Source organism: Humulus lupulus, chromosome X (genome assembly GCF_963169125.1).
Source record: "Humulus lupulus chromosome X, drHumLupu1.1, whole genome shotgun sequence".
Taxonomy (NCBI): domain Eukaryota; kingdom Viridiplantae; phylum Streptophyta; class Magnoliopsida; order Rosales; family Cannabaceae; genus Humulus; species Humulus lupulus.
The window spans coordinates 57,784,016-57,801,252 of record NC_084802.1 but is presented as its reverse complement, the minus strand read 5'-3'; the positions used below and the strand labels follow the sequence as shown (position 1 = coordinate 57,801,252).

Genomic DNA, 17,237 nt, shown 5'->3' with positions numbered 1-17,237 from the left:
TTATATTATTATATGACTTGATATGCATGTTTAGGTGTATTGATTAAGCATGTGGGCCCGTTTCTTAGTAGAAGGACAATTTTTGTATTTTGGCCTGCTATGGGTCTATTTGGCATATATGTGATATGTGTGGGACCACATTATTATGTGGATATATATATGTTACTCGGCACGAGGCGATCCTAGGGAGCAAGTTAGCGGGAAAGTCACAATGGGATTAATACTTGACTCGGGGTGAATCAAGGGGTATTTTGAGTATTTAATACATTACTGGGGTATTGGGTAATAGGAATGAATATTTGATGATATATTGGGAGCTAGTAAGATCAGGAGGAAATTCTGGGAATTTTGACAATTTTACCCTCAGCGGCGTTTTTGGGACCCCAAGCCTTAGGTTTTACTTAAGGTTACTTGAGTTCGAAGTAACCTAATAGAAACAGAAGAACACATTTGAACATTCTCTCTCTCTCTCTCTCGTTCTCCTTTTTATGGTTCGTTGCATTTTCGAAGAAAACTCGAGTTTTAGGACTCGGATTCAAGCAAGGATGGAGTCATAACGATTCTAGGAAATATTAGAAGCTTATTAGCCAGAGGATTTGGTGAGAAATGACATAATCAGAGGTAATTTAAGCTTTGAATTTCTGAGTTTCCATTTCCTTAAGTTTCTTAAGTTTTGAATTGGATTCTATGATTTGATGACTTCTTGAATGGTTTGAAGCTTGGGTTCTGAAGGTTTTGGGCCATTGAGATGATTGGGAACTTTTTTTTTGAGATGTGGGTATGTTTGGATAGGTTTATGGAGGGATTTAGAATGAGAAAAATGAAGAAAAATTGAGTTTTGCAGGTCGAGTCACGACCCTGTTCTTGGGGCATCGTGGCTCAAATCAGGCAAAGGAGAAGCAGGTAGCTGTGACGCTTTTGAGATGCGACGCCTGTGAGTGGGCGCCGCGGCGCTTGGGCAGGCAGAGAAGAGGCTCGGGCCTCTGACTTGAGTGGGCCGCGGCTCAAATGGTTCGGGGCCGCGACGCTTAAGGGATTTTGGCCCTCGGGGAGGTTTTGAGTGCTGGAACTCAAAACCTAAAGGCTCGGGATCGATCCTACTACCCGGTTTAGTAGGATTTGATGTCCCAGAGGCTAGGACTCAGTCCTTAGGTTATCACTAGGGGCTCGGGATCAAGGTCATGCTCGAGGGTCGTTCTTATTTTAGATTACACTTGGATCTGAGGTAAGAAACCTGCACCCATTATGTGACATACATGATAAGGCTTGGCCTAAATGCTGAATATAGTTTTGATTGGGCTTTGGTCCCTGTAAATGTGCATGATTATGATTATGCCTATAATTATGGATGAAGCATATTGAGTGCTCTATATGTGGATATTTGTTATATGATGAATGCTTGTTTGCATTATATATATTTGAGAAAAGCATTGACTTATCAATCAAGGACGGCAAAAGCGCTGGTCGTAAAGCATTGACTTATGAGTCAAGGGCGACAATAGCGCATTGAGCGCTGGTCGATATGATTAGATCTAATCAAGAGAGTGTTACACGCTTGTTCGATCCAATGGTCGTAGAAAAACCAAAGCGCTTAACTAGCTCTATGGCTAGTTACTCAGCGCTAGGGTGACCTTATGGTCACATGGCTAGGGCAAAGGACCCAGGTTGACTCTATGGTAATCTATTCAGGGCTAAAGACCCCAGGTTGACTTTATGGTCATCTATTCAGGGCAAAGGATCCCAAGTTGACTCTATGGTCATTTGAATAGGCTGCGAGCCCCAGAATGATTCCATAATTATTTATTTGTACCTGTATGCATGTATGAGTAGGTTATTACTACTGGGCATGCTAGATATACATCTGAATATGTATATATTGTTCATGCACTTGTATTAAGTTATCTTGTTGGGCCTTGGCTCACGGGTGCTACGTGATGCTGGTAAAGGGAAAGGAAAGCTGGATCAGCCATGAGTTGAAAAACTTAGGTGGTGATATGTACATATGTGGCCACTTGACCACTACGACCAAGGCTTCTCAGAGGAACTACGGTTAAACCCTATTTTTTCCACTTAGGTCGGTGGGTTGTAACTTTTGAATTGTAATGACCTTTTTAGAACTATAAACAACTTTGTAAACGTTTATTATGGGATCCCATGTACATTTTGTTGTTTTTAATGAAACATCCAGTCCTTTTAACCGAAATTTTTAACCCTGGACCAGTAATCACACTTAGATGCACGTTTATGGCCTAATGGCTCGTTTAGCGAGTTAAGCACTATTTAAAATACACAGTGTAACGGTCTTAGCTGACCAAGGCGTTACATGATCCATCAAACCTATCAAACCTCACTAGGTCTTAGTTCATGATCTTGATAGTCTCACCATCCATTGAAACAAACAAGAGTTAAGCTTTTGAATGTTAGAGATATATAAATTGCCTCAATGAAAATGTAAGACTCTTACAACTCTAAGTAAAATAATACAAATGACAAGGAGATTGATTAAATAAGATTACAACTCAATAACAAAAATTGCAAGTAAATGTAGAAGGATGTAGAAGAAGAGAGCAATAGAAAATACAACTCTATAACAAAATGATACAAATAAACTAAAGGATGAAGAACAAAAAATAAATATGGAAGTAAAACTCTATAGCATAAAATACAACTAAATATGTAAATAGACAAAGAAAGAGATGAAAACAATAGAAGAAAAGAAGAACAAGAACAAAAGCAAACACTCTCACTCACACAACAAAAGTGAAGAGCTTGGGGATCACCAACTTGAACAAGGTTTACAACCTTTGTCCAAAAGTTTTTTCTCCTTATCTCAAGCACTAAGGGAACTCTCACAAATGAAATAGCTTTCTGGAATAAACAAGCATCTATGGTGAATTTCTAGCCAAGTGCTCTAGTGGATAGAAATTAGTGTGTCTTACTAGTGAGCAATAGGCTCTTATACATAGATTTTTGAGACACCCTTTGAATTTCAAATTCCACAAACTCTCATGGTTGCTACCAATGTTCAATTGGATGTTTATGGAATTAAAATAATTTTTTGGAGTTACATGAGTTGTTGGAACTGTTCAAAATGGAAATGGAAAAATAGCTTTGGTTGTCAGCCTCATTGGCCAAGGCCAGTGCTATTCCAGGCCGCGACCGTGAGTCTCTGTTCCACAGGTCGCGGCCGTGAGTCTCTGTTCCACAGGCCGCAGCCAGAAACACTTGTGGTCGTGGCCACAGCCCATTTTCAGCACATACTTTTGTGCAATTTTTCCAAACGGTTATATACTCTTCCCATATGACTTTGTAACCTCCAAAAATATTATGAGAGTTAAAATCATGTCTCCAACAGCCATATCACTTATGGCTTTGACTAAAAAACAAGTGTAAGATGTCATTTTTTATTGTTTATTATTATTTTTTCTTTCGAAATCCAATATTAAACTAAAGTGATGGAATCACAATGGTAATTTTCGCATTAAAATTTTCATTTTATATTGTCATAGGAAAATTTATTAAACTAACAATACAAAAGTGTGAAATTAGTTGCTGGGTATAAATAAAGAGTGGCTCAGTACAATTTTAGGGTATTTAGCAAATAATTTGAAAATAAAATTTTAGTTCACTAATAAATCTTTTCATTAAAATTTACAAAACACTCATTGTCATGTTTTAATGTTTTGTACTAAATGTATTTTAATGGGTATGATTAGATCATTTTGAGTAACAAGTGTCACTTCAACGCTAGTAATAAAATGCATTTCAAACCACACATACACCAAACAAGTACCGTTTAAACCATGGCTTTACCACCACCACTTCCACTAGTAATTTACAATTTCTCCTTAATTGGCTTTTTCTTTCTCTCCCTTGTAGGTGGCATAGCCATGAATGCAATAGGGTCGAATGAAACTATCACTAAATAAATTAATGTTATCTGTTTTTTTTAATAATATAATATTTTCCCCTTTCTCTTCAATTATTATTCTTGAAATTAAAATAAAAATGTAGAGAAGAAAAAAACCAAATCATGACTAAAGAAAAGGAAAGAGAGGAGAGACAAATAAAATAGGTTCTCTCTCTATTCGTATATATGTGTATAAGGACTAGTACAAGAACATTATTACATGAGTCTCACCCTCTTTCTCTCACTGATCACAAATAGTTCTGATCTGAGCCTAAATGGATCCTTTATCAACTCCCAAAAACACTTCCAAAGATGATGATTATGAATGTGACTGCACTTTCTCACATCATCATCATCATCGTGGTATGAAAAATCCATCTTATTCTTCTACTACTTCTCGCCGAACTCCATCTTTCTCCTCCTTCTCATCAATGTCATCACACTCTTCCTCCTCTCATGGCTCAGCTTCATTCTACATTCCTGATCATCACCATGACTCTCCTCTCAGTCCAGCCACGCCGTTTCGCTTTTCTGGGGTCCCATTTTCTTGGGAACATTTTCCCGGGATCCCCAAAAAGCAACATTCCAAGAAAATCAAGTCTAAGCGCGAAGATCGGCCTTCTATTCTTCTTCTTCCTCTGCCGCCTACAACCACGACCACGACCACGACCAGCACCACCCCCAAGAAAATGATCAAGAAGAGTAGTACTAGTACTGTTAATTCTAAGCAGCCCTTGAAATGGGATCCATTTATTGCTGCCTTAGTTGAGTGTTCCAAAGACGACGACGATCACCACCATGATCATGACCATGACCATGACCATGACCATGATCATCAACCAAACTTTTGGAATATTGCTACTGCAAAAGTATCAAAAAGCTTAAGTGACAGGTTCGGTTTGATTAATCTTTACAATACATCTTGTAAGTCTACTTGTGTTGTAGCTGAATCAATCAGACATCTTCCAAGGTCAACCAGAGGCAGCTCTTACGATCATCTAATCAACAGTCGTCCCCGTAATTAAAGTTTACTATCAAATCTATATTTATCTAAATATATATACCTGCGATTTCAAGTCCCATATATCTTATGTTTCTGTACTAATTGCTAATTGTTAAAGGTACATTTTATATTTGGCTTTTGCTACGTCGTTTTTTTAGTATGATAAGTTTTTTTTTTTTTTTCCTTTCTTTCTAATTTCTTGATCTTAAATATGAGCTGCGTATTTGGGTACAGATCTTTCCCAATATCTAGCTTTACTGTGTTTAATTAGCTATTTAGAGAAACGATCTCTACATTACACGGACAGGGTACTGTATATAATTTTTTGGTTGTACATAAATAAATTATATATATACGTATCCGTATATGATCTTTGTATATTTAAGTTAAGAAAAATCTATATAAAATACAACATACTCTTTGCTGTAAGGTACTCATGTGGTGTAGAGGAGTAAATTTTAGACAACCGCCATGTGTGGGAGCAACTAGGAAACAATATGGGGGGGACCACATTAATAAATAAAATGGAAATAAAGATGTGATGAATTATTATAGATTCTGAATTTGGCATATATATCATATATAAATATTTCTTTTTTTATATTCCCAATATCCCCTTTTGCTACGCAATTCAATTTTGTTCTTTAAATAGATATACAAACATATATAAATATATAACTCAGTTTGATGGGTAAGGTTGTTGAACTACTGTGCTTACTTGTCATTTATTCTAGTTACTTGTTGCACAGATTCCAAGTTTCGATCTGGCCATGCTGTTTTCTTAATTTTTATATAAATTTGACTAACGCTAAAATACTCAATAATTAGGATTTGTGTTATTAGTTTTTACATAATTACATTAAATTATATGGTTGAAAATAATGACATATGCATATATATACTTTGTCGGTGTAACTATTTAGGTGTTACTTCATCGACCATCAATAGCAAAACTTTCTGTGGACTTTTTTGTCTCTCTCGTCCCACTCAAACCAGTTCTTTATCTCCAACCCCACTCTATGATCATCTCAGCCACCATCATTGTTGGTGACAAGCTCCTAGAGTCAACCTTCTCATCTTTCATTAAGCTGGGAAGCCTTTCGCTCAAGTTCGGAAATGGCATTGCACCACTACAAAGAACAACTTTCGCTTCCGCCAAAAAAACCATGGGAAATTTTAAAGAAAAATACTTAATTTTGTCAAAAAAAAATAAAGTTATTTTTTTAGGTTCTAATAATATTTTTTTTAATTTTACTATTTACGATAAATTTTTATATTTTTAGAGTTTTACCTTTTTTTTCTTACGTTTTTAGTTATTTTTATATATATATATTTTTTTTAATGTTTAATTGTTCTTATGTATATTGTTCATTGTATTGTTTTTTTTTGTTTTTAAGTTTTTTTTTTGTTGATGTTTTGATATTCTGGTGTATATTGTTCATTGTGTTATTTTTTCAGTTATTTTTTTTATTTATCTTAAGTTGATGTAGTGAGTGGTTATTAAATTATTTTCTAGTTGATTTTTAATTATTTTTTCTGAAATCGTTTTTTTGTAATTATAAAATTTTAAAATTATATTTTCTAAAATTTGAGCTAGTATAATAAAATAAATTTAAAGATCGTAAAAATATAAATATATATATAAAATATATATTTAAAAAAAACATTGTCATAAGTTTTTGGCATCAGATTTCAAACTGACACATTTGCATTTGCAAGTGATGCCAAAAGCAGGCCCGCTATATGGCGTTGGTCATTGACCGATGCCATATAGCAATATTGTTAGCTACCATCCATTCCTATTTAGTTTAGGGTACTAATTAGTAGCCCACGACATGTCACCACACCATAGGGTATTATGAAAATGCCCCTAGGATTAATAAAAATATAAATAATATCTAAATGAAATATATATATATAATATAATATAAACTCAAATTTAAATATGAACAAAATCAATTTAAATGTTTAAATTAATAATTTACAAAAGTAAGTAAATGTGAAGTTCTAAAAATATATATACAAAGTTATTAATAATCCTTTATTAGTACAAAAATACTCATATTTGTGTCCGTAAGCATTGTCGGTCGATAAATGTGTACGACGAAAAAACACATACCCAATATTAGTTGTCGGGCAAATGACATCCCAAATATATCAAATATGGTTTATTTTGACGTTTTTAGACGTCATTTATGAGACTACATGCCACTTTGGTACCAACCGATGTATGGTGTTTTTTCATCATATATCACTACATAAAACGTCGGTTTGCAATTAGCATGTAATTATGTTGGTGAAAAAGCAACATTCCATACAATTTTTGTAATAGTGAATGGAAGAACATATTTAGCCCATTCATCCCAAATTTCATTATGCATCATTGTATAGTGATCTACGAACGAACCACTGAAGTTTATTTAATCGAAAGTGCTTATAATATAACTAAAAATATTAATAATGTATGGTCCCTCAAGTCTTTGTCACATTTGTGAAACAAACTTCCTTGCATACTTAATACATTAGTAGCTGCGCTCTACGCTTGACATTTGTTGTTAGTACCGTTAACATATACAAATTCAACAATTGCAATTATATTTGTAATTAAAATTTTACTTAAAATATTATAAAGTAAAATTGAGTTTACTGTTGTACACAAGTATTTTTCAGCCTTTACTTTCCTTCATTTCTCATTACTATATATAGCTAAAAACACTATTCATAATGAAAATATTTTAATTTTTTGATACAAATTAATATATAGTTAAAATTTATTAAGTAAAAAAGTGATACAAACACATGTGCAATAGAATATTTAAATCATATTTCTAGCATAATAAATTATGTGAAAATTACATTTTATATGGATTTTCTAATAAAGTTTTAAAAAATATGGTTTTTTTTTTACAAGTATTATTTATGGCTTTTTAAAACTTGTATTCCTTTCTATATGATTTTTTTTTCTCATATTTTTGTAAAAAAATCATTATTATGCTATATTTTTGTAAAAAATCATTATTATGCCATATTTTTTTTCCCATAATTTGATTTTTTTTAATTAAATTTTTCCATACAAACTAATAAAAGTTTAATTACCATATTTTTGCATATTAATGGCTAAAAATCCATATTTATGAAAAAAAAATCCCATAAATTATTTAGAATGTGAGTATATTCTGAAAACGTAGGAGAGGTTTGCTATAGCTACAATGTATAACATTATATAAAAAAAAAATTGGGTTTATAACTTATTCGCATAAAAAAAAAAGTAACTTGATATAGTCATCTATAGTGGACAAATGTGTTCATATAAATATATGAAATTTACAAGATCAATATTATATATAAAAAAAACAAATAAATTAAAAATTTATATCTTTTTGTTCCCGTTTAGACTTTCTATTTTAAAAAATATATTTTGCTTCCTATATTTTGCCAAACGTGTCCAAATAATCTCCTTAAACACAATTTTTAGTCAAAATATTTTTCAACAAAAACTAGATACAAGGATTTACACACAATAGGAAAAAAAAAACATAAAAAACAATAAAAGTAAATTCCTAAAAAACCAAAACGGGCGTGTGAAGGATCCTTTCTTCTCTCCATGATGAAGAAGAAGAAGGTTACTCGAAAGCCTGCATCAAGATCAAGGAATGAGGAGGCCATTAAATCCACGCCATTGCCAGAATCCTCTTTGAAGAATCAACATAATCTACAGTCAGAGGAAGATCTACCTTCACTTTCTACTGAAGGTAAGCAGCAGATGAATTCGTTGAGCCCGGTTAGAGATGGTGATCCACTTCACCTGGTGGACGAAGATATGGATATGAATACGGCTACGCTTGCTGAGAAGGATAATTTTCAAGCTTCTGTTCAATCTCATTGGGCAAATCTTAGAGATAAGCTTCTTATCAATGAGGCGACTAAGCTTCATTATGAGGAGCCAATTATGAAAAATGGAAAGAAAGTAGCTCAAATCGATTTGGCTGAAGTTGCAGAACAGGCTCAGAATTGGAACTCAGCTGTGATATGTATGGTATTGGGAGCCAATCTCCCATTTGCTGTGTTTGAAGGCTTTGTAAAACGAATTTGGGGTCACTTGGGTATTGAACGGGTTGTGAGGATGCATATGGGACTCACCATTGTCAAATTCAATGATGAGGCTACTAGAGATTTTGTTTTGGAGAATGGCATTGTGCAGTTCGACAGGAAGCCAGTTATTATGCAACCTTGGACTCAAGATCTAGACAGTATCAGGTTAGTTCGCTTTGTACCCCTGTGGATCCAACTATCTAATTTAGGTCTGCAATATTGGGGAAAAAAATGTCTAAGTGCCTTGGTTAGTACAATTGGGAAACCTATTATGGTGGACAAGTTTACAAATGATAGGTCTATGATCAGGTTTGCTAGAGTTCTTGTTGAAATGGAGATTACTGATGACCCTCCATTTATCATATATTTTGTCAATGAGCGTGGACAGATTCAAGAACAGTTTGTTGAATATGAATGGCTCCCCATAAAATGCAAGAATTGCAAGGGCTTTGGTCATTATGTAACTGATTGTAAGAAAACTGACACTAAGGTTTGGGTTACAAAGAGCAAGACAGAACAGGAACTTGCCAGTTCTGTTCCCGTTGTTGCAGATGCCAAGGCCAATATAGGAGAAACATCTGGTGTTAATGAGGCTACTAAAGTAGTGGAAGCAAAGCAAAATGAATCTGGGATAGATATTCGAGAGGCTGCTGAAACTCAGGGTAGTTCACAGGTCTATCTTATATCACGTACTCAAGCTAATAAAGAGAACTGGGAAGTCCCTAAGAAAGTTGGGAACTCTAAGAGTAGAGGCAAGACTGTGAGCACAAATTTGGACAACAAACAGAATGTGTTCAAGGTTCTTCAAGAACAGGAAGCAAGGGAGAAAAATGGGTACTTAATTGGCTCAAAATCTGATGGATTGCTCAAATATTCTTAGTTGGAATGTAAGGGGTATGAATAAGAGACAAACAACATGCTATTCTGAGTCTCTTAAAGATGAATAAAGTGGGTATTTGTGCTTTATTAGAGAATAAATTAAAGAGGGATAAGGCTAATGATATGATGACTAAAGTGTTCTTTGGCTGGGATCACTATAGCAGTACGGTTACAGAGGGAAAATTACTGGTTCTTTGGAGGAAGTCTTTTGTCAAGGTTCAGGTATTGTTGGAACACCAGCAATTTATACACTGTTTGGTTAGATTTTCTAGCTTACAGCTGGAAATAGTTATCACCTTTGTTTATGGTTTTAACTCTTTGGTTGAGAGGTTGGATATGTGGAGGGGTTTATCTTCTATTCATATTTCGAACAAGCCTTGGATGGTTGTGGGAGATTTCAACGCTGTTTTTAATTTTGATGACAGATTGGGAGGGAAGGTGATTAGTGCTAATGAGATTCTTGACTCTACTGCTTGGCTAGCTTGTTCTTAGCTGGCTTCTCTCAAGTGTATTGGATCTAATTTTACCTGGTCTAATAAACAGGAGGGAGGAGATAGAGTTTATTCAAAAATTGATCATGTTTTTATCAATGAAGATTGGATAGACACCTTGCCGAATTCTATTGCAGAGCTTCAGTAGGATGTCCATTCAGATCATTGTTTTTTTCTCATTAGGACTCTTAAGATTGGGAATCTGGGCATAAAACCTTTTCGATTCTTTAATTGCTGGATTGCTCACAGCAGGTCTAAAGAGATAGTTATGGACAATTGGCATAAGCCTATGACAGCAGGGGGCTTAATGGGAGTGACTAAGAAACTGCTAAGGCTGAAACATGTCTTGAAAGTTTTTAATAGGAAGGAAATTGGAGATATTGAACAAGGTTATCATCTTGCTAAGGGAGTCTATCAGCTGGCTTTATCAAAAGCTCAAGATTCTCCTTCAGATGCTACTGCTCAGGAGGCTGAAAAAAAGAGCTGCGATTGGCTATAAAGAACATTATGCTCGATACAGAAGTTATTTGATTCAGCGGCTTCAGAAGGGTGATGAAAATAACTCGTATTTTCATGCTTGCATCAAAAAAAGAAGGGAGGAGAATCGTATTATTTCTTTTATGAATGACCAAGGGGACATTATTGATGATTATAATGTAGTAGTGCATCAATTCCTAGACCATTTCAGAAGCTATATGGGCAGTCACAGTTCTGCTACAAGTTTGGTTAATACTGATTGCATTGAGTTGGAGCCTTGCTTAGATATTGATATGCAACTGGGATTAATTAGAAAGTTTACGAAAGCTGATGTTAAGAAAGCTTTGTTTAGCATTTCGAGTACAAAAAGTCCAGGCTTGGACGGTTACAATTCAGAATTTTACAAAGTTGTGTGGAAGCAAATTGGAGATGACATATCAGCGACAGTGCTGGAATTTTTCTCTTCTGGGAAGATACCTGCTGAGCTCAATAAAGCAGTGCTGGCTTTAGTCCCAAAAACTGAAATCCCTAGCAGGGCGATAGATTATAGACCCATAGCTTGCTGCAATACTCTTTATAAATGCATTTCTAAAATGCTTTGTAGTAGGCTTTCGGAAGTTTTACCCACTCTAATTAGTCCCAATCAGGGTGCCTTTATTAGAGGGAGATCACTAGCTCATAAAATCCTAATTTTTCAGGATTTGATTAAGAATTACAATAGAAGGAATACTTCCCCGAGATGTGCTATGAAGATAGATCTAAGTAAGGCCTACGATACAGTTGACTGGGGTTTTTTGGAGAGGTTATTAATCAGCCTGCGATTTCCTACCAGGTTTATGAATTGGGTGATGGTTTGTCTCAGAGGTACTTCATATGCTCTTATGATGAATGGTAGACTGCAGGGGGGGTTTCAGGGAGTTAAGGGGCTTCGTCAAGGAGACCCTATCTCTCCATTACTGTTTGTATTAGTTATGGAATATCTCTCTCGACTACTTCAGCTAGGAGCTTTGCAACTTGATTTCCGATTTCACCCTATGTGTAAAAGTCTCAAGATCATCAACTTATGTGTTTGCTGATGATTTAGTGATTTTTTGCAAAGCTAACCGAGGCTCTGTTCAGATTATTAAACAGGTATTTGATGACTTTTGCAACAGTACTTGAATGAAGGCCAATCTCAGTAAGTCTCAAGTATTTTTTGGTGGTATTTTAGCTCAAGACAAGGTTCAATTACAGCAACTTTTACAACTTGAAGAGGGCACCTTCCTTCTCAAATATCTTGGGATTCCTATGAGACCTACAAAGTGGAAGGAGGCAGACTGTGGAGAAATTCTTAAAAAAATTAAGCTTAGGCTTCATACTTGGACCAGTAGACATTTATCATATGCAGGTAGGATTCAGCTCATATCCTCTGTTCTTTTGGGGCTGCAAAATTATTGGATGAATATTTTCTTATTGCCTCAAAGTATAATCAAAGAAGTAGACAAACTTTGTATGTGGTTTCTTTGGGGTAATAATGGTACCAGAAGTAATTTTCATCTCACTTCCTGGTCTACTGTTTGTTTGCCTAAATCTTTTGGAGGATTGGGTTTTGGTGAAGGTACTAAGTGGAACAAGGCAATGCTAGGTAAATACATCTGGGCTATTAGTCATCAGCAGGAGTCTTTGTGGGTGAAATGGATACACTATGTGTATTTAAAGGGACAAAACTTCTGGCTCTACCAACTTAAGGCAGATACCAGTTGGTACTGGCGAAAAATCTGTCATTTGCGTGGTATTTTTACTCAATTGGATATTGACAAAGCAGGCAGTCAAGGGAGGTTTAAAATTGGGTTGTTATATGCAAGTTTTCTACACCAAGTCCCTGTCAAATACCAGCATTTTTTGTGGAGTAGAATGAGTGTGCCCAAACATCGGTTTATCACTTGGCAAGCTGTTAATACTAAGTTGTTAACTCGGGATCATTTACATCGAGTGTTTATGCTTCTTGAAACTACCCTTTGCCCGGTCTGTGAACAAGTTGATGAGAGCCATGATCATTTGTTTTTTGACTACTGTTTCTCCCAGCAGGTAGTTCTTCATATTCAAGATTGGATAGGCTGTAATGGCCTCTAAATTTCTATGGCTGGACCAGGTGGATTGAAGATATGAGGAAGGGGGTTCGGGCCTCTATGGTGGCGGCTGTTTTTTCAGCTTCAGTCTATTATATTTGGCATAATAGAAACACTTGTTTTGTCCATAATTACTCACTTAGTGTCAATACTGTAGTTGATGTGGTAAAAAGAGATATTCTGTATAGAGTTAGTTGTTTTTCTCGTAAGAATCTGAAAGGTATTGAGCTTTTTTATTTGAGGAAAATGTGTTCCATGTAATGTAGCTGAGTTTGGGTCCTTTTGGATTTTGTGAGGTAGCCCTGGTTTGTGATTAATAAAATCTTACTTTCTTGATAAAAAAAATAAATAATTAAGATACCAAAAAGTAATAAACTAACTAATATATAAAAGAAAATTAAGAGTGAGATAAATATAATATATAATTATTTGGCGACATAATTCAAAATATGCATATAATCTAAACAATGAAGACTAACCTTCTCACAATAAAGAAGTACTCACATATAATATTCTTTTATTTTATTTTTATTGCTAAAAATTATGAGATTATGTATCATTAAATACGAATGTACAGATTCATGTTAAATAAATGTATAAATGTTTTCATAATTTTTCGAAATGAAAAATTGATAATATTGAATAATGTTGAATGATGAAGAAGTGTGAAATGTGCTTTTAGCGTGGCTAACAAATCACCGAGTACTACTGTACACTGTAAATTGTCAAGACTTATTAGTGTTCAATTATTAGAGCGACTGGTTTGCAGGAGACATTAATTATATAAGGCAGTATAATTAATCAAATAGTTTTGTCTATCACTAGTAATTTCTTCAAATTACACAAACAATTCATATATATCTTGTAACATCATTGTACACGTGCGTTGCAACCCAGATGTTCCCTGGCATTTGTGCACAGTACGGGTGCTCACGTTTATATTACTTATAAGACAGATAACCAAACATGTGCTAGTGGTACTATATAACTTTTATAAAATTATTATTAATTTTTCATAATAAGGGAAAAAACATTTTAAAAAAAAATGGTTCTTCACAGTTAAAAAAAAATGGAAAATGGTTTTTTGTTCGACATAATTGATCTTATTCCTCTCTACGGGGTTTATCAAACTTTCTTTTCTTTTCTATTTTCATTTGGCCATTTATATATATATTTATATGTATACAGTTGTTTATACTTTTTATTCAAACTTATGATTAATTAACATTGCTCTACTTACCGGATTCTGTGTTTTAATGGGTTGAATAGTTGATGTATATTATATAATACGATGCAATTATGTTATACAACACTAAGTTAGAATAACTAAGTCGTGTTGTGTCGCTTGAGAATATTTAGTATTACTTTGTTCAATTTTCACATAATTACTAATAAAACCATATGTTAAATGGTATATGTTATATTCATGCTCATATGTTTTCCCATTTTTTGAGTTATTATGCCATTGTCAATACAATATTGTTTTTACACTTAATCACATTTATTTTAAAAGGAAAATATACTATATTGGTTCATATTATTTAAGTTATTTTTTTCCAGTTTAGATTCATGATATTATTTATAAATATTGGATGAAACATTTTATTGTGTAATATGATTAAACAAAAAAATTATTGTGTTAAAGCTAAATATTGTAAAAACAAATTAAATAAGAATTTTTTTAATTTATATTTAGCTAATCTTAGAAACGAGGAAAAATATAATAAAAACTTAGGAAACGACTATAACGCATCTTTTTTTTTGCAACACCGGTGCATTCTTTTTCTATTTCGGCACCTGGATAGATATAATCCCAAAAAAATTTATATGACGGTGTACATTGTAGTTATTTAGAATATCCTCCAAATTTTGAAGAAATTTTTAATAGTTTACAAAGCCGAAAACAGAGTTCAAACTGTTAAATTTTACACGCGTACACAAAAAAGCAGGCACACGTGCAACAAACAGTTTATACCATGTTTCGGTACCATAATTTATTCAGAATTTCTTGAAAATTTGTAGGATGTTCTAGATATCTATAATGTACACCATCATATAAAAAAATTTAGGATTATAACTATTCAGGTGCCGAAATAGAAAAATGATGCACCGGTGTTGCAAAAAAATGGGATGCGTTGTAGTCGCTCCCTAAAAACTTGATAAAAGTTGGGTTATTTGCGGCAATAATGCCTATGTAGTTCATTTTGTTGCACTTAAATGCTTATGTAAATATTTTGGCAGCAATAATGCCTACCGTTACGAATTTAGAGCAGACGTTGGTCCTTGGCCGTTAAGTTTGAACAAGGGCCAACGTGGCAGCCATGTGGCAACACCTGATTGGCCCATTTTTTTTATTTACTAAATATATTAAAAATTATTTTTAAAAATCTAATTAATTTACAATAATAAATAAATTCAATGAAATAAATCTATTAGAAAAGTAAAAACATAAATTTTAATAACTAATAAAAAATTTAAAATCTCAAATTTTAACTAAAAAATTCTTAAAAACTAAATCTGAAAAAAAAAAAAAAAAGGGTTCATCTTCAACCTCTTGCTTTCTCTCTCCCCCCAACCGTGAAAAGACCCCATCCTTCTTCTTCCCCCGTCCTTCTTTTTCTTCAGCAGCAGCAGATCTCGACAGAAAGGCCTATGGCAGACGAGTTCGACTTCTAAGCGGAGCTTTGAAGGACGAAGACCTCTGGGCAGATCTCGATGGCGACTTCAACATATGGGCAAATCTCGACAACGTCTTTGACTACTAGGCAGATCTCGACGACTTCTGGGTGGAGCTTTGAGGGACGACGACTTCGACTTCTGGGCAGATCTCAACGTCTTCTGGGTGGAGCTTTGAGGGACGAAGACTTCGACTTCTGGGCAGATCTCGACGACAAATTCGACTTCCAACAACGGATGATTTGCATTTTGCTTAGTGGATGGTTTTACAAGTTAATGTGTATAGGCATTTTTTGTTTGGATGCTACTGGCTAATGGGTTTACAAATTTTATGGGTGTTATTGATTTGTGTTTGATTTTTGGGTTTTAATTTTTGATTTTTGATGATTTGTTAGATTGGATTTTTGGGTTTTGGAGAGCTTATGATGAACATTTTCTTTTCGGGATGAACAGTCGGGAGTAGCCTAAGTGTTCAATTTGGTGTTTATGAATATTTTGATATTGTTGGTGTTTTTTTTATTTAGTTTTGGTTTTTGTTCATGTTTTGGTTTTTTTTTTCTTAGATGTTTGAATTTTAATTAGTTAAAAGTGAAAAGATGTATTGCTTATATTTAATAATTTTTAAATCTGATGTTTATATTTTATTTTAATTTCTTTAAAAATTAGAATATTTTTTAATTAGATTTTAGTTTTTTAATTAATTTTTAAACTATTTAAAAAAATAATTGGGCCAATCAGGTGTCGCCACGTTGGCCCTTGTTCAAACTTAACGGCCAAGGACCAACGTCTGCTCTAAATTCGTAACGGTAGGCATTATTGCCGCCAAAATTTTTACATAAGCATTTAAGTACAACAAAATGAACTACATAGGCATTATTGCCGCAAATAACCCATAAAAGTTTAATAGAAAATTATTTTTAATTGTGTTATGCCTTTTTTTTTTGGGTTTTTTCTTTAAAATACCTAAAACTAAAGATTTAAATTCATTAGTTCGGTTTTTTTAGATCTATTCTAATTATTTTAGTAATATTGGCACTCTTTATTTTAAAAATGTTAACGCAGTTTTTTGTCAACTAAAATAAAAATAGCAATTAAGCAAGAATAATTATTTTAGAAAAATAAGAATGAACACGGAGAATTTTACATGCTTGAGTAGTTAAATCTACTTAGTTTACGAGTCACTTTTATTAATCATTTTGTTAAAGCTTAGAAAGCAATTTTCCCAGATTTTAAATACCAAGATTGTGCATGAAAATAAATGATTACAATCCAAGTATTTATCGACCTAACTTCAGATTCTCTTCCCCACAATTTTAGGAGGAAGTTACACAAGTGTCTTAATTTAAATTCAAAATACAAACAAATCAATCAGCAAGTAAAGATCTAAACTAATCCCTAAAAAATAGGAACTATTCACTTAAACATTGTTTTCTGACACTTCTTAAACGCGCTTTCGAGCTGATCTTCGCACTCTTCAAGCTAAGACATCTCTCATCCAAGCTAAAATAACGTTTAATTCTTCGATTTGATTCTCTACTTCCGAGCTGAGATAATCTAATACTTCGTAATCACAATATTATTATTAATGATAATAATATTAG

The 17,237-nt window shown here is 33.7% G+C and overlaps 3 protein-coding genes across 3 annotated transcripts; all 3 read left to right on the top strand.

Annotated features, from left to right (window-relative positions):
* Nucleotides 1-4,048: 4,048 nt before the first annotated feature.
* LOC133803507 (uncharacterized) lies at nt 4,049-5,280 on the top strand. Its single transcript, XM_062241572.1, has one exon. It carries the CDS (start codon nt 4,186-4,188, stop codon nt 4,933-4,935), a length of 750 nt encoding a protein of 249 aa, XP_062097556.1. The 5' UTR covers nt 4,049-4,185; the 3' UTR covers nt 4,936-5,280.
* Nucleotides 5,281-8,520: 3,240 nt separating this feature from the next.
* Nucleotides 8,521-9,885, top strand: LOC133805855 (uncharacterized). Its single transcript, XM_062244005.1, has one exon. The coding sequence runs from the start codon at nt 8,521-8,523 to the stop codon at nt 9,883-9,885; it is 1,365 nt and encodes a 454-aa protein (XP_062099989.1).
* A 2,128-nt stretch (nt 9,886-12,013) lies between these two features.
* On the top strand, nt 12,014-12,964 carry LOC133805854 (uncharacterized). The gene has a single exon (XM_062244004.1). It carries the CDS (start codon nt 12,014-12,016, stop codon nt 12,962-12,964), a length of 951 nt encoding a protein of 316 aa, XP_062099988.1.
* The last annotated feature ends 4,273 nt before the right edge of the window (nt 12,965-17,237 follow it).